Source organism: Pecten maximus, chromosome 3 (genome assembly GCF_902652985.1).
Source record: "Pecten maximus chromosome 3, xPecMax1.1, whole genome shotgun sequence".
Taxonomy (NCBI): Eukaryota; Metazoa; Mollusca; class Bivalvia; order Pectinida; family Pectinidae; genus Pecten; species Pecten maximus.
The window spans coordinates 22572490-22596597 of NC_047017.1; the positions used below are offsets into that span (position 1 = coordinate 22572490).

At 34.1% G+C, this 24108-nt stretch overlaps 1 protein-coding gene across 1 annotated transcript; it reads right to left on the bottom strand.

Annotated features, from left to right (window-relative positions):
- Nucleotides 1-690: 690 nt before the first annotated feature.
- LOC117323582 (early endosome antigen 1-like) lies at nucleotides 691-22933 on the bottom strand. The gene is made up of 8 exons (XM_033878889.1): nucleotides 22537-22933; nucleotides 17023-17161; nucleotides 15697-15861; nucleotides 14244-14465; nucleotides 5536-5862; nucleotides 5164-5238; nucleotides 4551-4775; nucleotides 691-4050 (listed from the first exon to the last, which is right to left on the bottom strand). The coding sequence occupies exons 3-8, from the start codon at nucleotides 15842-15844 to the stop codon at nucleotides 3839-3841; spliced, it is 1209 nt and encodes a 402-aa protein (XP_033734780.1). The 5' UTR covers nucleotides 15845-15861; nucleotides 17023-17161; nucleotides 22537-22933; the 3' UTR covers nucleotides 691-3838.
- Between the last annotated feature and the right edge of the window lie 1175 nt (nucleotides 22934-24108).

Sequence of the window (24108 nt, forward strand, 5' to 3'; positions counted from 1 at the left end):
GACTATGTCATCTAACTGATATATATCACAACAAGTAGAGGTCCATTTACGTAAACTGAAAGTCATCACAAGTTGAGGTATAATGATGTATCCGTAATATAGTTACAATCTGAAAACCGGAAACAGTTTCATTGTCTTATGTACATTTAACTAGTTACGCGATTCAACACGTTAGTTTTGCATAAAAATGCGTTTAAATTTTCACGAAAACATCTCTTCTACGAAAATGATCCCAATCGGCTTTTGTACATTTCGTATAGCTTTATTTTTTGTGCCATGCTCTCGGTCGACATAGAAGAAAAGTTCGAAATAAATCTCTTGCATCAACTGAAAGAAAAAATATCTATTTCTTTTTCTTAAAAGCTTTCCTCCTTTCCTGTCGGAACTATATGATACACTTAAATAAAACACATGTTTTTTTTTTATCTTGTCGCCATGTTCATTCACTACTGTATTGTGTTTCTAGTTTCAAAATTACAATATGTGACATTTCCATATTTAGTTACCCTACGTATGGTCTATTGAGATATTGAACTTGATAACAGACATCAAGGATTGTACAAAAGACACACATGGTATCATCAGTTGTCGATTGAACTTTTACCTCCTTGGTCGAATGTTCAAGATTTATCGAATTGTTTGCATCCAATCTAGAATTGATTGTGCGATAGTAAAAACAAAGTGAGTCCATTTTCTTTCCGTAAATTGTATATTTCAGCAAACTCATCTACAGAACATATAATGTACAACAAATATGCAATCAAGTAGAGAGCAGCAGTAGGAACCATGGTAAAAAAACCACAAGAGAAATCAATTTTCAGCTCTTTTTTTGTATGTGGTTATACAAGAAAAACGTCTATTTGTGAATATATCAGTTCAGTTTTGATATAATGTGGTGGATTTATGTATCGGAACGTGATTAGTCACATAACACAAACTGTAGTGTGATTGTAATTGTTTGAAATTGAAATTGAAATTTTTTTTCAATATATTATGTATTCTCCTCTGGTTCAGACAATCATATATGATTCACTCTCGAAACGGTTGAAAAGCAGGAGGTATTGCTTTATTGGGGAGAATCTTTTAAAACGTAAGGAATGACAATAAAGATGGGAAAAATGTTAAATAACAAATTTAAAAACTGATTATAAATCTAAAAATTTTAAAATTAAAAACAGAAAAAAACTATGAAATAAAAACATAAACAAAACAACAACAAAGAAATATAAGTGTTCTGAGAAAATTATTTTGTGAATAAAAAACTAATGTTCCTACTGAACGTTATTTAAGTTGATAAAGCGTAGCCAAAACTCAACAATACACTGTACATATTAACCTGGTGTCATTCAGTAGAAGGAGAATAAGACCTGGTGTTCCAGAAGGGAAGTGTGTCATCTGCTTCATTGATGACAAAACATATACAGTGTATACGCACAATCCGAGGAAGTCATTTTATTAATCAATTTATTTATAAGTCGCGTCTGCAAAAATCGTATTGTATTTACAAGCGAGGCCACTCTTCTATACTTCTATATTGAAGTATCACTTGATTAACTGGAATTGTTGTCATTGCAACCATCGCTTATTAGATGGATGTGGTTTGCCTTTTGGTCACAGGTCGTATTGCATTGGGCATATCACTGATAAAATTATGAAATAAAATAAAACAGGTACAAAAATGTAAAGATATAATGATATCTTAAATAATGAAATTTAAACAATTGTGAATGATAATGAAAGTTCAGCAGGGAAAACACTAACAGAGAAAACTGTTAAAAATTCAACACCACAAACAAACTAGCACAAATTGTAATGTGCAAGCAAAATCACCAAAAACTAGAGAGCTAAAATCACAAATGCACTGGAAAGAAGCAGCAACAATCACAAATAACCTGTATATTGGAGCTATCCAAATAAAATTACAATTACAGCAAAAACACACGTAATCACAAAGCAGTAGTGTAGTGAATAATAAGTAAAAAAAAATGATATAACTGAATACTTCATACTGTACATAAATACAATCACATTCGAATAACTAAAGCACAATATCAAAATGTGCGTTCAACGGTGTTTTATTGCGTTTACGGTGGTATGAAGGCAATGGGATGCTGACATATTCTATATAGCGCGTTAGCGCTACGCGTATTTATTGAATATATGTCTCTATCCCATTGTGTAAATGACATCAATATTGCTCACAAAGGAGCAGATGGATTAAAGGCCATTTTTCCCCACATTAGATCTTTTCAATTTCTATACTGTTCATACATGGGTATATAAGATTTATACAAATTGCAATTTTAAAGAATTTCCCCATCACGTTGCCTAGCAACAGACCTGGAAACCCACCTTGTATATACAGTATATACAGTCTATTCACACATTTAAGTGATGTTGAATTTTGTAATATAACATTTTATATTAGCTTTTTGTTCGAAATGCTTTATACATTCTAATGAATACTGTTTAGTTTAAAAAAAATATCTTTGAACATATGTGTACTTTCATGTGATCAAACAAGTTTTTGATTTTTCCTATCAACGCGTTTACAGCGAAAGTTTCTCCATATAAAAATGGACACATAAAGTGATTCAAGATGCTTCAAGATTAATGATAAAAGCAGAGTAAATATAAAGATAGCAGAGACACGATATTTCGGTGAAATCATTCCTTGTCTTAGCAACCAAATAAAGATACAAACACCAATATCAAACAAAGGATGGAAGAAAATATTGATTCTTTTGGATAGGATAAAGAACAATTAAGATTCAGTTTCAATGTTACAATTTAAACAATATTCCCGTAATCAATAACCCTTATGATCCAGGTAAATCGTAAAGGATATAAACAAAACATCAAAATGTTCATGTGATAAAAACAGTATTTAAGAAACAACGAATAACAGAAGGAATCGTCACCTGAGATATAATGCATCCTTCTTTACTTCTTCTGTTAGACTGTGTTACCAGCTACCGTTACGCATTCTTGGTAGTTATTGTAAGTGAACGGGATAACTAGTGCATCGAGAAGTGATTCAAAACTTTGCAAAAAGAACTGAACTTTTTCACATTCCCAAAAAATATCAATTATTCTTTCAGGGTGCAATTTACAAAAAGTACACAAAAAGCGTACACTTTATATGATTAAGGCGTAACGTTATTGAACCCAAAGTTGTCACTTGGAACTTAATACCTAATTACTTATATACTGTGTTTGTCATTTATGAGATAATATGCAAATACAAAATTACAGGACAAAGCAAAATGTCAACCACATCAATATATGTCTCTTAAACATACACAACAATAATATAACAACTAAATATATCTAAACACTAACATAGTATAAAATGGACCTACGAAATCAAATTTTATTATAGTTTCTATCCGATAATTGAACTTTGAATGGAAGCAGTATCACTTATTTTCAAAGCGAATATAAACTATGCTAAATACAAACATGTAAATCAATCCACTTAAAATCCCCGGATCTAAACAAAATGTAGTTTGGTTTTTCATATTTCCCTTATAAAGATTTCCATCGAAATGTTATTATATGTTTTGTATGAAACGAGCAGCATAAAATTGCATTAATCTTGTATTGGCTGGGAGCGTATTTGCCTGTACTGATTTAATAGAATGTTTTTTTTTATGAAATACAAAAATGCATCACCAGTAATGTTGTAAATCAATATGATATAATATATACAACCAATTTATCGACTTGACTTGAGTAACAACATGTCTAATACTAGTCGGACCTTGCTTGTTCACTTAATACTTGAAGGCAAAAGTTACCTCATTTATCGCATTTTTCTCCCCCCGAGAAACGCGTTTCAAAATTTCGTGAGGACTGCTGCCATCTTGGCTATGGCTGCGGTGTTTAGATCACATTCATACAATCCGCTCTCACTACTGAACGCCATGTCGACGATAGCACCAAGCTTTCTAAATTCCTTGCCAGTGACACGAAGACTCGTGGGTGTCAATGATGAGAGATTTTCCTTATTGGTATGGTGGAGCACCAGCACTGTTACATCACTGCCGACTGAGGAATAGAACCGATCGTAATAGTAAAAAACAAATGAAATACAAATACAGTAATATTGACTTAACCAACAAGTAAGTACTTTAAATGAATGCCATAGTTCGTATCGACTACGCTAGATGGGAAGAACTTCAACTTGGATTGAGTGTTGGTTTAGGGGTCCTGCGTTCGTTTTCTGTTGAAGGCATGAACGCTAATAACGACTTCTATTATATGAACTTAAGACGAAAATAGATTTTTAGATGTTATGATATTCGTACGATTGCTTAGGGTGAATATAAGACTATGAACAATTTATGAATTTTGAAAAAGTCCGTACTCGTCGTACTACAATGGTTCTTCAACTTCAATGTCTCTGTGATTCCAATGCCACGAAACCAGTTTTAAAAGTATTTAAACAATATTTTTTCTTAATAATTATTTTGAGAATGCCATTTTTATTGCTGTTACATCATTATGATTAACTTATTTTACATGTTCGTAATTACGTATTCATTTACCTTCGATTCCCACTAATGTGTCTTGTATGTTTGTCCCAACACTTGATATGCCTAAACATACCAGGACCAAAGGACCTTGCGGAGTGTCGGATCCCTTATGAAATAGATTGACAGCCAGGCTGAACTTTGTCATGTCAATCATCAGCTCTAAACGTTTGGACAGTTCCTTTGTCACCATTTCAATCATCGTCTTTCCAATAGAATTGCCGTACCGTACTCCTAAAACTGTGACATAATGTTTATATTGGACAGGTACACTTGTGTGTAAGACGAAAGAAGACTTTAACATAAAGTTATGTCCGAATATAAAACATTGTAAATAGGAATATGTAACTATGATACTCAGAAGTATTAAATATTTAAGAAACAATTCATATTCAATAGTTAACCAAAGAAGGAAATTAATGTTATATATAAAACATGTAATTCTATCAAAGCGCAGACAAATTTGTGATAGTTTGAAGGCTTTATCGTTAATTAAACATTTTGTAAGAGATTAAATGTACTATTTTTGCAAAGATGTCGTCCACTCGTATAAAACATCGGAGACAAGGACAATGCATAGGAGTTGTCCATGTATTAAAATATTATAGGTTATATGTCATTACCATACCTATATCTGTTTTTGCTGGTTTCCGTAATTCATTGATCTCTTCATTCATATGTTGGATTTCCTCTACTTTTTCACCTAAGGAAAACAGACACGGGTACATACAGCGATAATCAGATACTGTTTCATGGACTTATTTCAAAATAGAATCAAACTACAGAGGTGCAATTGTTCATGTAAGGGAGTGTTCCTTCACGGGCGTAAAATGCTTTATGGACTCTTCTGTTATCATATAAATTATATTACAGTATTGTTATCAATAAATTGATATCGCCGAGCAAAACATTATGTAAATAGTTCTTTAAAATTCATAAATCTGTTACATCAAAGAAAAAACAGCGTTGAGCATGACTCATCAATAACATTTTAGCTTACAAATCTTGTGCTTCAACTCTTCAATGTTGCATGACAGAGAATTGAGTTCTCTTCTGGATTCAGTTTGCAGTCGTTCTAAATCATCTTGCAATGTTTCATTCTCTCCTTCAATTGCTTTAACCCTCATCGTCAAACGTTCCTTTTCTGTCTCATGTTTCTTCAGATCTGACATCAGATTTGTTTTTTCTCTATGAAGAGTCTCAAAATTTCTTGTCAAGCCTTTATTTTCTTCATCGTGTTTGTCCAGGTCGGATGTCAGGTTATTTTTCTCTTTTTTCAATGTTTTTGTTTCCTTCTCCAGGGTTTCTATTTGTCTATTTTTCATATCTGCAAAGCAAACATTATGCCCATCTAGAAAACATATACGTAACAGGAATCATACATAGTACACAAGCCCACCTTAATGATCAGATGTCTTTCTACAACACCCTCCTTTTATTGATTAAGGTGAAAATCCCAAGAACGTTGTATTGTTAAGAAATAAGCTCTGCTTCTGTGCTGATACTAGGGGTATTTACAATAAGAGGTTACGTATACGGATACGTATATGCATTTGGAGGGGAGCAATCATCATTCATAAAATATAATGATTTTTTTTTAAAACGTATAAAAATAGTACGTTACTACCGTGATTTCTATGATAGACTGTGAAAAAAATTAAGTGACTGAATCAATTCAATATCTCGACGCCTATCTGCATGGGTGACTTAAAACGCACAGTCATTACGCGGCTAAAAGTGTACCTGGGTAAACGAGGGGGGTCATTTGTGTTTCACGAGCCGAACCCGATCTCAATTGTGGAGCCCGGTTTTTGGTTCTTTTCTTTTTTTCCTGAATGATTGAATTAATTGATGTACTTTTTCGATCACAATTCAAGTTGTTTTTCGTCTTACCATGCCGAAAAAATTGTCTGTTTTTTTTGTTTTGTTTTGTTTTTTGCTTTAAAAATCGACAATATTCAGTTTTTAAGAGATAAGCTTCAGCAGCTCGTTTTCGTACTCACACTTTTGTTTTGGAAAATGACTCCTGATACATGTATTACATGTCAGACTTTGATATATAAGCTTTTACAGGTACATATAATAGCCGCGTGATGATCGTGCGATTTACATCAAGATGGTGTAGGCATCGAGACACTTTAATATACTGTAGTGACACTAAAATCTTCAAAATCAACAATACAAATCACAGTAGTATTTCGAAAATTAATACTTTTTTATCAATAATTATTGTTCCCGTCCTAATACGTATGCGTATACGTAAAACCTCTACTTGAAAATACCTCTTATATAATTTTTTTCACCAGTTCGGTTGACTTATTGGGCCGATTGATTAGGCTTTGAGCCAAGTCATTTTGTAATCAGCTTAATAATCGAGAAATCAACTTAATAAAAATGTTTTATAGACTGACATCGGATTTTTACAAAAAAACAAACCTTTATTGAGACGCAATGTATTATCAATTTTTGGTAAAGAAATTATATCATCATGCATCGCAAAAATCTTTTTAATTTTCCGTTTCCGATTTTTAACAGTCTGATCAATCTTCCTGAGATATACACCTTAGTACATTAGAGTTATAGTAACGATCGCTGCTATCATGTGGTAGAGAATATAAAAATGTGTATAATATAAAATGAATTCACAATTTGGAATGTTCTTCTCCTTACACAGAATTTTATCATAATTTCTTTTTAAAATTAATATCTAAAATAAATAACAATACATTGTGTAAAATATCACATATCTTACCAAGAGTCCAAATTTAATGAGTTTCAATCCACCATCGGATGTGACATTTTATGCCAAGAATGCAAAGATGATGAACTTCTCACTGAATGATTTAATAGCTGCAGATGTGGGCGTAAATTTGAACAAAGGAGTAGGTGCATTTAGGGTCATTTTTGGCCCCATCTTTGATTTAATTGAATTACATACCAGACTAACAATGACATATGAAATTTATAAAATATGGAGTTTCAAACAATTCTGACATAAGGTTGCCTAGCAACAGGCCTGGTAACGCACCTATTACATTTGCTCATTTTAAAGGTGAAATTTTAGTTTTTCTTTAATTTTATATCTTAAAGTTTGTCAATCAATGATTAAACTTGAAAATATGGTTATATTTTATTCTATTGTAAACTTTAATGTAATAATGTCTAGGTTACCTACATGTAGATCTAGTTTTTACCCTTGTAATACATAGCAACCAATTTTTCTCCATAGCAACAGCAAGACAATTTCAATGAAATGGGGAGATAAATGATTGAATGTTACAAGAATCTTAATTTGACTAATATCTCTTTGTTAATACCGTTGATATCCTTATCCATAATTACATCTTAATTAAAAGTATTGCCCCTACCAGAGAAACCTGGGAGACTAGTTTTTCCGTCTGCCCATCTTGTACAGACATGCATATATGTATTCAACTGTGTTACTGTATATCATAATGCCAAAGTCAGTCAGCACTCAAGTGACTTCACTCCTTTAGGGATTTTGATCAAACTCAACTCAGTGATATTGGACCATAATATATCACCCAGTTTTCAATTTCAGAGCTTTTGTATCAAGGTCACTGTTACTGTTTTTAGAAGAGCCTATAGGGGACATATGTTGCTTAAGCAATACGCAGTGTGCTTATTTTAGGATAACTGTGGATTTATCATTATTTTAGAACTGACTGGCAGATATTTTACCGCCAAATACAGAAATCAGGTTCAATTTATGACCCATGTTTGGAATATCAATTGTTGAAATTAACTCTCTTTTCTTTAATTCTGCTACTAGTTTATCTGTGACTGCAGAAATACATGTACTGTTTCAATACATAACCAGATCAGTTCCATGTTAATTAAAATGCAAAGTTTGTTCAACCTGCTGAACACCAACAATGTTGGATGAATAATATATTTATGTATACATTTAATTTTACTGTATTTTACCATTACCAGTTGCATGCACAACTGAGCTTGAATGAACCTTGCATTATGAAAGAGAAACGAAATATTACAAACAAGTTATACAACATTACACAAACATTTTAATTTGAGACCATAACTGTCTATTTCATTCTATCCAATACCACAGAAACATCACTTTAATAAATTGGGATCACATTCACTCATACTATAACAATAGAGTCCTTCACATTCACCCATACTATAACAATAGAGTAATTCACATTCACCCATACTATAATAATAGAGTCCTTCACATTCATCCATACTATAATAATAGTCATTCACATTCACTCATACTATAATATTTCGATTTCTACTCAAGTTGGACTCGATGAAACTACCACACTTAATCTGTTTCATTTGCTCATGAATTTGACCAGATTAACACTGATCAGTGCGTATGAATACATGGTTAAAATCCTTCCGCGGAACTATTTCACTTTTTCTACATTGTTGTTATAAACATGGATTAATTATTAAAATTATCAAATTGATAATGTATTCTTGTATTTTATGAAATACCAGATATGCTAGATACTTTTTTTTGACAAAATAATGCTGTTTTTAATCCTAAAATTGCGGACTATTTTACTCGACCGACAAGACATACACAATCCGGAACTCCTCGGGCTTTTCCGCATTTAGACTTGCACAAGCTACAAGATATTTAAAATATCTAGACCGACTTTTTTATTCGAAAAAAAAAAAGCAATTGAAATATAAGGATTGAATCTAGATTTGGTCGATTTCATGGGGTCATGAATTGAGTTGCTCTTGAGACAAATTCAACATGAACTGCTTCGCAGTTCATTAAATTTGTCTCAAGAGCAACTCAATTCATGACCCCATGAAATCGACCAAATCAAGATTCAATCCTTAAATAATAGAGTCGTTCACATTCTCTCATACTATAATAATAGAGTCATTCATATTCACCCATACTATAATAATAGACTCCTTCACAAATACTTTGATATGTAGTGACAGTATCAAGCTTTAGTGTTATGATAAAAAGATATCAGAATTCCTGTCATCTTTACGGTACTCATTCTCAATTGTTAGACTCTCAAATTACTACTTACACATCTGGCTTGTATACAAAGTTAAAACCAGTTTTACATAGTGTTTGTAGTCTTAATTAAACAAATACACTGTATCGAATTGATTTACTCTTGTGCACCAAGCACTAACATATATGAACACACACACACTGCTCCATAATCTTGTGTTTAAACCATATTTAAACTATCTGGTACATGCATTTTAAGCTAACATTAGCAATATCATGACAAGGAAACCTGTGGAAATTACATTATTTAATACATAATGTCTAATTTAACTATTTCTCATATCACTTGCACATAGTGTACATCATTATCTGTATACAGCTGTACTTCCTATTTGAAGAAACAGGTTGCCGATCCCCAAGCTTGGTCCTTTTATTGCACAAAATGCAAGGGTAACTCTTGGGACCAGCCCCAGGCATTTCTGAAATAAACAAGTTTGTAATTTAGTTTACTCAACTTCATCAAATATTTGTACAATTATATGTAAATGATATAGATACTGTTATACATATATACATAAGTCTGTCTTTTCTTTTCAGTCCAACACCAGATGATAAGATACATGTATCTGTATCTTAATTAAAGATATGTTTATTTGAAATAACATATCAATATGATTTGAAGAGGTATCAGTATTTAGAAGAAAACAGAGAAATCTTTATCTTCATTAGAATAGAGATTTCAGTAGTTTGATTAGTTATCAGCATTTGAATACAAAATGAATTGCAGATATCTGTGTTTGCAAACAAAGATATTTATAGTTGTTGGGGAAATAAAGATATCTATATATGAAATGCAGAAACATCTACTTAAATAGATAATTTTGATACATTTATTTGGATAGAGATATCTCTGGTATTTTCCATTCACATATTTAATGCATATTTTATTATATTTAATATCTGAATACAAATCTACGCATCAATTAAGTAGAAATTACAACAAAATTCTTGTCATTAACATACTTGATGAGTATTTTGACATACAAGTGATTACCTGTTTTTTTGTTTTTTTTTACATCATGTCTGCTTGTCAAAATGTCTAATATCTGGTGTTGGGGGTCAAAGAAAACATAGACCATGTTATGACAATTGCTCACATGATTAATACAGTGATGAAAAAGTAATCAAACTATAAGAGACTAAAATTGAACGTGTTATCTTGTTTCATGGATATTCTAATAAGGTCAAATGACAAATTGTAGGAAATGATCCCTCTAATTACATGTATACCAGGTTGTATGAAACATTTACCTAAATAATGCAATAGAAACCTGTACCTTAATTATTGTCTGAATTTCAGTAATAAAGGTAAAGGTTTTATCACAATGTGAATGATACACTGTTTTATCAGAATGTGTACTGTACTGTAGTGCACTTTATTTGATGTTTGTTCAACAAATGTGTTTTTCTTGTGTATGTAAACTTGATTATCTACGTTTTTTTTTAATTTTGCATGAGAGAATAATTGAAAATTTTAATCAAAAAATTGAAAAGATAAAAAAAAAAAAAAAAATACATCCAACCGGCATCGAACTTCAGACCTTTGCTATAGCGAGCCGACTGTGCTACACACTAACTAACTTGTACGAAACGTTTTATTTTGGACGGTTTCCTTTTTCACAAATGGTAAGATTCTACCTAGTAAATAATTAGAAAATATGCTGTGTGTTATTTCATAGTAAAGGGTATGGGAATAAATATATTTCAGTAACTTGGAGATGTTTTACAAAGTCGGGATCGAGGGATAAGTTTGCCGTTCGGTAGTGATTGAAATTATCTGACCGCGGGCAGACGACATTTTCGTTAACTTATCAAACATGTTGGCCTGAGAAAATAACGCAATTTACAGTCAAATGTATTTATAAGTATTATTTCTTTACGGCATATTGTTCGTTTGTATATGTGATAATAGGATATATAAGCTACTACGATCATAAAAAATCTGAACAGGCCGGCCCCTGGGTGAGCCTTCCCCGTTCAGTCGTACAGAACGTGACTTCGTACAAAATCTGTAACTGGTTAATTACATACAAACACAACATAAAACATACCTGAACCCTGCTTCACATCTGCTAAATCAGCTCATTTTTCATTGTTGGTATATATACAAAAAACGTGGAGAATATCGTAGACAGACAGGTGAAAGCACACGTCAAAACTTCTTCGTCAATTCATGTAAACAAACGACAAGTTCTGTCTAATAATTTGAAGCTGGAATGATTTCAGAATATCCGGACTGGCAACGGAATTTATACAATTCATTTAATTAACTACATGCGTTATATAGTTTATTTGTGCGTGCAAATTGGTAGGTATGATTGTGAAAACAACATTTTAAATATTTTTTATGTCTGATATGTAGCCAAATAATTATATATTATTTTCTGTTTTACAGTCCGGATTTCTAGTAAACCGATCATGGTATTATAATTACCCCGAGTACCGATCGCATCGTATTTTTGACACAAAAAGTGAAAAAAAAAATGTGGCCGCAGGCGTGCCCTTCTACCAAACTGATACCATAAATTAATTACAGCATGATAATTTTTTTCTCAAAGTTTGATAAAAGGGCACACCTGCGGCCAACAACAAAACAGCAGTTAAAGGTCTGCAAAACAGCAGATTTTCAGAAAAACGCTGGTTCCTATAGGAAACTAAGGACGCGAAAATTCCTCTTTCGGCGAATAATAATCACAAAAGAATTAATTACGAAAAATATTACGTACTTTAGAAGGTAAAATCAACAACACATGGTTAAGATACTAGATTTTATTTTTTATCAGATCTGGGGCCGATTTAACCCCAAAACGGACTTAATTTATCCTTTAGGAATAGACTTCTATCACTGATTTTAATGGGTGATATCAGAGGGTCAATCGATGTGAACCCACACACAAAGTTAGATGAACACATGTTTCATGTAAGATGTTCCAGTTACCAGTAATGCAAGCGATCAGGCCCAAACAATTTTTTTTATGAAGGTGGAAAGAAAATATGAGTCAGAGTGGCCTACTTTTGATACATCGAACACCTATTCTAGGTGGGCATGTGTCCCAGATGTAAAGCTCCAGTGACAGTTATAATGAAGGAGATACACCCCGAAAGATATTTTCTTTGATGGAGAACATCGGTGAAAATGGATGTCAGATTGACCTAGGTTTATGCTATGACACTCCGCCTCACCAATCCAAACCAAGCCCTAAATAAGACGTTCCAGAGACCAGTAGTGTAGGAGATAGGGCACACATAAGATAAAACGCGGACGGAGAACACGGCGCAAAACTATAGCCCTGTCCTCCCGGTTGTCGGTGGAAGACTAATAACATTCATATTATAAATACGTTGCGTACAAATATCACATATCTTTACCAAGGACATCACGCAAATCCCTGTTTTCCAAGGACCAATCATATCAACAGTTCAAACATACTTTTTATAATGGTTTGATATGGAAACAAAACAAGAGACCCACGAGCTTAAAAGTTTTAATCATGTTACAATCTATGTATTTAAAGGGTGATTATAACAAGTCCCTATATAAATAATAATAAAGTTAATTCCCTCCCAACAATCCAATACTGAAACAAATTATGCTAAAAATGTGATTTCCTATTTAAAGTATTGCAAAGTTCACTCCCTCCCCAGAGGGAAACATGAAGCTCAGCAACCATGAAATTTACAATCTGAATAAAGCACATAAATATCCTTTCATGCATGAAAAATATTTAATTTTACAATATCTTGGTCGTGGGAAAATGATATTTGAAATTTCAGTTCATTTGATCCCTTTTTGTCTCAACCCTTAGGCCCGGTGTTTGGACCATATCATTTACAATTTTGGTTGACCTTTTGAATTTTTTTTATAAAATCTCATCTAAAATAGTTCAAGAGTTTTTGAAAAGTCGAAAATATAAAAAAAAAAAAAAGGTAACTAACGACGTCAAACGTCGGACTGGAATAGGTCATTGAGCTTCGCTTATGTGACCTCAAATATTAATGTGAATGCAAAGTGTGACTAACTGTGAAAAACTATTAAGATATTCATCGCGCCCGGTTTCGTCAAGAGAAAAAAGCTTTCCATGAAGGAACTCAATGGTTGGATTTAGTTCTTTTCTCCGGAGATTAAAAATATACATGTACTTTTAATTTACAAAATGATAGCCACTTTGTATGAAAAATAAACAAAACCTGTATGCGTCACACCTTCGCCGATCAGTACTCAATGTCGTACTTAAAGGTAGCCGACTTATTATAATCATTACCCCGTTTCACGTTTAAGACAGCTGTAAATACAGATATCACCACTATATTTTCTATATTTTTTTCTGTGCCCGGAATTAAATAGAGGACAGCTAAATCTACTGTCGCGTAATATCAGAGCAAACATCTTCAACGAAGAACGGCTCCCCCGACCGAACAGCAAGTGAAGACAGCCATGGACGCTTATAAAACTAGAAAAACCATCTTCGACCAATATTTCATTTCATGGATCATCTACAGGAATAAACAACGTTACCATTGTTTTCTTTCAAAACAACATGAACCCCTTCCCACTACTGAGCCATACTTCACCAGAATCACCTGTCCTTTAAATCACTCACATTCGCAGATAGCGATAGTATAAGAGACTTTCCCAATCCGACCGCTTTTATAGGCAAAGTATTTGTACTTACCTACTTCGCCCTGTAAAACTGAATTTGTCGATGTTAATGTGGTGATATGACTTCGCAAATCTTTTCGTTGCTGTTCATGGTCCTTTTGTTTTCTTTCGCTGTCTTGTTCAAGGTTTTGTAAACTTTTTTGGAGCTGTTCATACTTCTCTTGAAGTAGTTTGATTTCACTCGTTATATTTTCCTTTTCGATCTTCAGTAGGCGTAGTTGATCGTCACCAGTGTCTGTATGATATGGACATGTCATAGTTTAATTGGCTCTCATCACATATACATGTATATCATAGACATATTTGTTGGGCAATCAAGTGTGACCGTTTACTCTGTAATCCTGATCAAAGACGACAAAAGATAAGCTGCGTTTGATTAATATGTTGTAGGGTTCATAATATGTCTTATACATATGATTTTAATGTTTCAAAATAATCAAAAGATGTATATACACATGTACGCTAAAATCATATTTAAGATGTTTAACTGGATTTAAGGATGTTAAAGCCTGACCTTTTCTCCTGAAATATTTCCCGATGACCACCATAATCTGGTATGGTTTTACTAATGATCAGAATCTAAGAAATGTCAGCCATTTTGTCCACATGAGAGAATTGATATTGCTCGTAGAGTTAAACACGTAACTCAATTTACCACTTACCTGGCATGTTCCATTATGTAAATAAGGCTACGTCATAAATATCATAAAACACTATTGCGACATCACTGGTGATCTATGACATCAAAATTTATCAATGTCATCGCATGATTGTAGAAAATTTGCCTGACCAATATAAAAATTCATTCGACGGCTTTTAGACACATTATCATATACAATGTATATGAAAACGCTCGTGGCTATGTCAACTGGTAATATTGAACAAGTTTGATACATTTTCATAGATAAAGTGATTGTGAGATCATTTGTATGTACTAAATTAAAACAAAATCAGACAGCAAGTAAAGTTTAAGTGCTGTCAAATACGGCCATCTTTGAAGGTGAAATCGAAACAAACGGCATAATGTTGTATTGAGATGGCCATACACCTAACTTAAAAACTTAAATTTTCAGTTTAGCACTAGCATAAAAGTTGATTAATCAGATGCATAGCCGCTATTTTATGATATATGAAGTGTTATCAATCCTATGATGATAATCATCTCATATAAAAAAATTGTAAACTTTACAAACTCCTTATAAACAATACTTTATCGCTGAAACATGCATAGCCGCCATCTTGTTAGATAGAAAAGTAATTGTTTAGTTCATATTGTCTGAATTCACGTGATTACCTAATACGACAGCCAACAAAAAAAATATTTTAATTACAATAAAAACAAATCTGCGTTTAACGTCTTCAGAATTATTATGGTTTTCTATGTAATGTTTTTGTATTGTATAACATGGTCATATATTTCCTAATGTTTATATAAAAAAAACATGTTTGAAATATAAAATACCTACCCTGTGATCTATTTCTGTCCGATCGTTTGTTGTTCTCGTCTTTAGTTTTTTGTCCATTAAGGTCTAGCTGCAGGCAACTTTCCCCCTTCTGGATTGAATCTAATTGCTCTGTTGTCTGACCCGCTTTTACAAAGGACATGCGTTCCATCTGCTCCTTTGTAATACCTTAAAAGGATTTATATTGAGCTGGTCTTATATTGTTGTGATTACCTTGTGAAAATGTCATGTCTACATTTGAGAATAATTGATACCTTGATACAGCTATTTCCAAATAATATTAGCCAATTATGTAAGCAAGAGGCCAAAACGGTCATCTGACGTTAACAGACCCTAGTGCTATCTTAGTATACACCCTCAGTAGAAGTATATGGTAGATAAGAAGCTTGGATTTCAGACCGTAACCAACAAAATAGCAACAATTGATAAGGGCCATCTCAGGAAAGCTAATGCTGAAGGGTATTTGAGAAGACGTTTAAGATGTATGTTGTTCAGGAAAACCATGATTGTGCAATCATGTTACAAAAAGGCCGCCATTGATGTCGTGTCAACATTTTTACGAGGACGATAAATAACAACACCTTGTATATTGTCATATTACCAATTTTAAGGTCGATGGCACCAATGGAACTGGAGAAGAAGTCGAAAATTAGTTTTTCAACATGGCGGTCATGGTTGCCAGCTTGGATATCGGACTGACCAAAAAGATAACAACACTTGGTCAATGCTATCTCAGGATCATTTCAGGAAAGTTAGAGCTTGATTACGGAAGGCGAACAAAGCACGATGGCTATAAGTGGACCTGACTTTAGGGTCATATGGAAATTTGCTGTCATATTTTGTGCTTATTTACAGCTCCCTAATATAAAGAAATATATATTCAAGTTAATCCTCAATGAAACTGTGCACCAAACACTCAAAGGTCCCCTGCCATGTTTCCGAGCATTGTCAAACTGAATTCAAATGCACGTATGCTGGACAAAAAGAACATAAATGTATCTAGGAAAGCATACTTAAAATTTTATTATGTTATGTAGATAACAATTGTTTCCTGGCTTCAAGCGAACATTTGTTAGGATGTAAAATTACCATAGAATTTAACAAATTTTCTATTATATTGAAATGTCCAATAGAAACATCCATTAAAATAGTAAGAATTAATTACATATGGCTCATTTTTCAATACATATACATATATCAATACCGATCAGTATAGGAGGGCCCGACATACGTGATAATCCTGTGCTTTATCCAAACTGAATAATTAGAAAGTAAATAATCTGTGCTTGGCAATATCATCCAATATAATAGTAGAGTACTTTTACTTACGAAGGGCTCCATCTAAATGACGGTTTGTCTGGGATAGTGTCTTATTCGCCTCTTCAAGTTTCCGGATATCTTCTTCGTAACTGGTTTTCCTGTATCTGATGGTCTTGTTTCAGTTGTTGTATCATGCGATCTCTTTCACCTTTAGAAATAAATTACTTTCACCTGATCGTTATGTTATATTGAATCTATGGTGGCGTATTTCTTCCATTGGGTTAATTTAAGTCATGTTATCGTAATACCACTTTTGGAGATAATTATGGCTACAGATACATGTACTATTGTTTTACTTTACTGCCGCAAATTTCAACAAAATTCATGACGTCATATCGCAACATTCTGTAAGGACCGTATATGACATGATATTCCATGTTTTCTTATAGTAGCACCGCACATTGCAGTGTATCACTTTGTAAAAGTTGGGACATTTCTGAGACAATCTCTGGAAACGAAGTCGTTTGTCTGAAAGACAACGTGTGCAGTCAAGTCCACAAGTCAATTAGAAATTAAAAGTTCGAATATGTTTCAATTCATTCCGTGACTAAAAAAACAAATGTACATGAACAAAGTATACTGGAGCATTTGGTCTCCTTTAGGTGCCGTAAGATATTTCGACTGAATGTTGGACAGACGACGGATGTACGGATTTGTGATTAGTATAGACAATAAAATACGGATCCGAATAGTCCCAGGGCCGTTAAACTAGCCATCTCCCATTTTGCCCCGACATGGACCACCGACACAGACACTAGCACGTATACAACTAGAACCTGCATTCGATAGATTGTACAAGAAACATACGATACCTTGTACGGGATACATGATGAATGGTGTGTGATAAATGCGATTCATGGTACTGGATACACGATACTCGATACGGGATAAACGATGCATGGTACAAATGTACGTTTTACCCGAGCCACATGGTACATGATGCACATAATACATTGCACGGGGTATATGCTACTTGGTAAGGGGTATATCGTACGGGAAACACGATAATGCTTCGGGCTAATAGAATACTTATGACCTTTTCAGAATGTTTTTTCGTGCAAGTTTGACATTGATAATTGCTTTTAAATTCCTTCGTAATATAATCTCTGTATGTGTGTGTTGTTGTGTGTGAGCTTTGTGTATAATGTGTAATTATGTTACTTAAGGTATTTTGGTTTTGTTTTTAGAAAAAATGCTAATTAGATTATTTTCATTAATATTTTGTAAAACTGCAAAAAAAAAAAAAAAAAAAAAATCAGAACATCGAAATAAATGAAACTTATATTGGAAATGCTGAACACTGAACTCCAGCTCCACTGTTGACGATTACACAAGTTTTTACTGTTATCGTGAGTCGTACAGAGTGTTGTGGGCTCCCGACGATGGGTTCTTACCTGATCATGCGGACATTTACGCGAATTTCGCGTGCTGCCCTTCGATACATGTAAATCAGCATAGGCAATGAATTCATTAAAAAGTGTGTACTGTCATGATAGGATAAATTTATAATCTATATAAATGTATGTAGCGTTTGTAAGCAAATATATATCAAAAAGTTACTTCAGTAGACCGTCTTCTGAAATTGTCCTGAAACACTTGTATACACGGAGTAGGACATGCATAACATGCACTTGTTTACATGGATGTGAAAATTTTTTTGGATGAATATGATACGTAACAAAGGTTAATGATCATATCAAAATCATATGTTTGACTACAAGAGAGCATAACGATTTCCATAGTGATAAGGACATACACATCTGACCCTCTATCACACACAAAATTAACCATATTTACCTTAAATGTATAAACCAATAATGTTTTATGATATATATATATAATCGTATATATTACCCTCTCCCTAACGTCAAATTGTATGTAGGTAGTGATAATACTATGTTTTTGAGTATAGCCATATCCATCTCATGTATAAGGAGAGATTCCGAACCCAAAGTCCATATATATCATATGTATCGCACACGCACGCATACACGTCCGCATATATTGATTACGAATTTGTGTCAAGTCCTTCTGCTACCATGCGTGTACATCATGCTTGCGAACATCAAACCTGTATATTAATATAATTTAAGATTTATTAAGTTTTTCTCTCGAGACATCCCTCAAATGTCAAAGTACGTGCCGGTGTCCTCATCAGGCAAAATGGGAGTATTAGTAGGAACATTAAAAGAAAAATGTATTTAAAGCAACAATAAAAGCAGCGATTGTAACGAATGCGATTGTATTTAAGAACACTAATGAAATAGAAAATATTTCCATTCTAAGTAAAATGCAGATGAGGTGTACTCCTCCATAACACAACGGACTTACATTCTCAGAAGTATCCGAGATTCCTCATGTATACAAAAACTTGTGAAACAGTGAACGCGTCAATATCATAATCAAAACGTTAGACAGGTGATGTATGGTGTATTGTTGTACATAACAAAATTAACAGTGTTACACCAAAATAAAGAATAAACTTTTGTGTGCTTATATCTTTTATCAATAAACTAGGGTATTCAGTGTATATTTAGTATATTTATTAAGAATTTAGATATTATTTGTTATTATTTTCGTTGACCTAAATATGGACATATTGTCTGCAATCTGTTCCCTTGATCAAAGTTTATCCACCATATTAATTTTTTTCTCTATGTATATTACAATTATAACATCACAGCACACCATACTCTTCGTAAGCTTAATTTCACAACTTGTGAACTAGAGAATAAAACGTAGCAATTAGCGTAACCGCAGTGGTGTCAAGGAAACTAGCTAAAATATGAAACATTTTTCTCACATATGATGTTGCTATTCAGTCTAAAGTCTAATAGAACAGATTTTGCTGTTAGTATTATTTGATGGAAGTCTGACCGTCTTTGTATATGCATGGTTATCGTTCGTTCTTAAGGGCACTAAGGAGGACAGATAATACTATTGTCCATTAGACTTGGTCATTATCTGATTTTGTTTTCTTATTCATTGTCTGATTACTACATTGTATGTCTTAATATATATGTTATATTGAATTGTCACTTATATATATATATACTTTTTGCCGCTTTATTACAGACGTATTTGCGTGAATACCATTCAGACAAGAGTACCCTACGCCGTTTCCTGATCAAAATCAGTAGCGTGTGCTCCCACTCCTTGCATCAGTCGTTGCTCTTTATCTCCTTAACATTGACTACATCAAGTCGTTATATTGCCCTTTGATGGATATTATTCCACTCCTGAATAAGTGCCTGCGCGAGTTGAGCGACGTTACATTGGACGTAACACGCTTTCTAACCCTCCTGTCTAGCTCGTCCCACACAAGCTCGACAGGGGACATATCTGGATTGTATGGTGGCCAATCAAAAAATGGATTTGTTTTTAGCCAGAAAGTCACGACAAACCCTAGCAACACTGGGGTCTCGCGTTGTCCTGCTGTAACGTAAGGTTACGTCGATAGATAAAAACAAGAACGTATGGTCTTAAGACCCGATCCCGATGTCACACTGCTGTTTGAATACCATGGATAACCACGAGAAGTGTTGAGATGTCCCTGTCTATATCATAACAGACCATCCCCCGAATCTGTTGCTTTCCGTTATGCCAGCGTCAGAGTATCACTCACCATGACGTCGATAGACACGTTATCGTTCATCTTACCTGTAAAGCGTAACGCGATGCTCGTCAAAAAACAACACGCGTCTTGCATGGGCCAAACGGAACCGATTAAGTGCATGTTCAAGCAGCAACTGCATTCGACGTTAAGTTCACTTAAGTGGCGGGCCAACATAGGGACGTCGTGTCTTAATGAAACTCCCGCAACCGATGCTTAACTGTTCTTAGACACAATGGCAGACCGTGAGTACTGGCAACTTGACGTGCCGTCGCCGTCTGGAATCAGTAAGGGAGGTACGAGAGACCTATGCCTTTATCTTGACGTCGCGACGTAATGCTTGGGCATCCACCCCAGGAATTATCACCCAATATCCCTGTGGCTCTGAGACGGTCACCAAATATCCCTGTGGCTCTGAGACGCCCAGCTAGACGTGATACTGTTGTCTCATGTACACCATATTGCTGGGCTACATGACGTTGCGAATGTCCCTGCATTATCACAGCAATGGCCCAACCCACATCACCCCATCGCGGCATTTCGCTGTACAATCGTTTTGAAAAGAAATTTTGTGTAACTGATCTGTACTGTTCCAATGTTTGTTGGGTTACGGTCGACTGGATTTTAACTAAATAACATTCAAACAGTGCACGGATGGAGCTCAGTGTGAAATGTAATTGAATTCAGACCACGTTTAAAAAAGTAATATTAGAAAAACCGAATGTCCGTTTCTTATTTCCGCTATCAATTATGAATATTGATATGTTCATATCAATATCCAGTGGACCATGAATCACTTCAATTCATCCACTTCGTCGTCTGTATTTTTTTTTTGTAATAAACAATAACGTTACGAGCTAATCTTAGGCGTCATCTTATTAATGTTCTGTACTGTGGTTATGGAATGATTGTCAACGCCTTAACATAGAAGATATTGATTTACGAAGTTCTTAACATTGGAGAAGCACATGCATTTCTTTTTAGGTAGAATAAATGATAAATTATTTTACCAAAATGATAACTACTTGTAAAATGTACAGAAATTACAAGACTCTTTCATATGTTTGTATGTAGGATAGAAATATTCAACCCGTGGGATTATACAATAAGGTGAAACCTGAGGATTGCCAATGGTTGTACCATATTCTGATCCTTAGGGTGAAAAACATCACTATCCTATTTCTGCTAAACATGCCCCTCAATCTGTTTTCTATTCGGAGTAGCAGTATGTGTGATATTACTTCAGGTGATTTTTGCAGCATCATATGTAAATCACCGGACAAGGACTCGACCTGATTATTTGATCTTTTCTGTGATATGATAATATTATACGTTTTTTTACGGTTGGAATGACAAAGGTATGTTCGTCGATAACGTGATTCATTCGTAGGATGGATGCAGTCCTATTTTAATCTACACAAATATTTTCTTTAATGAACATCCAACGCAGACAGATGTGAACACAGGCAGACGTTGTTAGAATGTTCTCCCTTTAGTGTAGATTACACCACGCGGTTTGCTACGTGTCATCACCAAAGCAAGTGATATAATTATGTTTATATGAAAATAAATATACGCTTAGGTATACAATATATAGAGTTAAGTAGATTGTGTAACTTGTGTAATTGTCCCTTTTTGAAAAAAAGAGAGATGTCTGAATAGAAACGAAACTGGTGGCTTTCTATAAATATATTGGAAGGCAAACAAATACATAACTGTTATTTTACTAATGTAATTTAATTTTAAAAACGTTTTTCCGTCAGAACCTCGCATTTTGTGTCCAGTCATGATCCGCACATTCGTTGTATGTCATTTTACTTATAGAAATATATTAATTTCCGCACCTGCAACTTTTAGACTGAAGAGAAAAAGGTCAATAAATCTAACAGTATATAACCTGATATACATACCGCTTTCAACAGACTGTTTCAGCTCGTTACACTGCTGAGTTGATGAATCGGCTGTAAAGTGTGCGTGTAATGTTCGGCCAGTACCCTGTCTCTCACAACCAGTTGACTGATATGTTGTCAAGCACCACTGCTTAAGATCTGATGCGGATTCTTCAGGTACACACAGACGAAAAGTCATATGTCCGTTTAAACCATCCGGAAGGGACTTTGTTAAAGGATTTTCGTTGTTTTCTGTTTGACATTCTACGTCTAGATACTGTGTAATGTTATATTTGTTTACCTTCTCTTTACATCTCGGACAAACATCATACCACGTTTGTTTACCCTTTTTTTCTAAACTGAAATGGACTTCATCGATCTTCCTTGCAGTTGCAGACAGACCATCAATTTGCATTTTGAAGTCTTTAGAGATTGCCTGCAACAGAAATATGTAACCTGACTTTTAACACTCAATAAACCTTGTTTAAGTGTACATTTACAATAAGTAATTTTAATGCTGCTTATGTCCTAATCAACTAACTTTACATTGACTTTTTCTCAAATAATGTACTTACTCTTAGGTGCTTTAGGCGACGAGATATACTGTATGCATAACATTATGACACAGGTGACGACGGAAGACAATTTCATGACTCGTGCCCTGATCAAGCACGATTTAGGTGCACTTAATCGCCCAGCCAGAAGTAGCAGCAGCTTATACATATGCCACCACATTCACGTTCTTAAAAACATACATGAAATCGAACATACCCCCTACCTACTCTTGTCTTGGAATCGCGGAAAAAAAAAACAAACCTAAAACGGAGATACACATTGAACGAAAAAGAGGACAAATAAAGGAAATGAAATCAAATCTTTGGAGAATAGCATGCACGGTAAGTGCAGCGAGGAACAAATAAGCAAGATAATTTGACAAGATTTTAAGAAAAATGTAGAAGAAAGTAGACAGCATCAACAAACAAAATAAATAAATACACATGTACCGCTACCCAGCAGAATGTTATCATGGAAATCAATAAAAGTAAAACAGAAAACATGCGAGGCCAACATTATTGTATATGGAATAAAGGATCAATCCAGTAAAGACGAAGCCGCAGAAAGAAGCTGATGAGAAGGAAATGAAGGAGGTGATCTGAACAAAGTGAAGTATGAGGACAATGAAGCCGGGAATGTAGAGGAAACCACTTTAAGAAATGAGGCAAAGTTGAATCGGTGTTCTTTATACACAGGGTACGTGGGCCACCGTGGAACAGTAAGCCCGTCCGATTGACAACCACGAAGGAACAATGCCTGCCGACAAATTCCGATGTATGTTTACAAATGCGGCAATACTCACAAACAAACCGAGGAACTTATATATCTATAAACAAACAGGAAAAATTAGATATCATCGCACTAGTTTAGTTTTTTTTTCTTAACATTTCAGGTACCGAATGAACGAATCCAACAAGGACTTTACGGGAGCAATGAAAAAAAAAGGATTGTGAGGAATCGAAATATACACGGCACACAAACTAGGAGCCACAGAAATATAAATTAACGAAGCATATAATGAAGAATTCTGTACAGAAA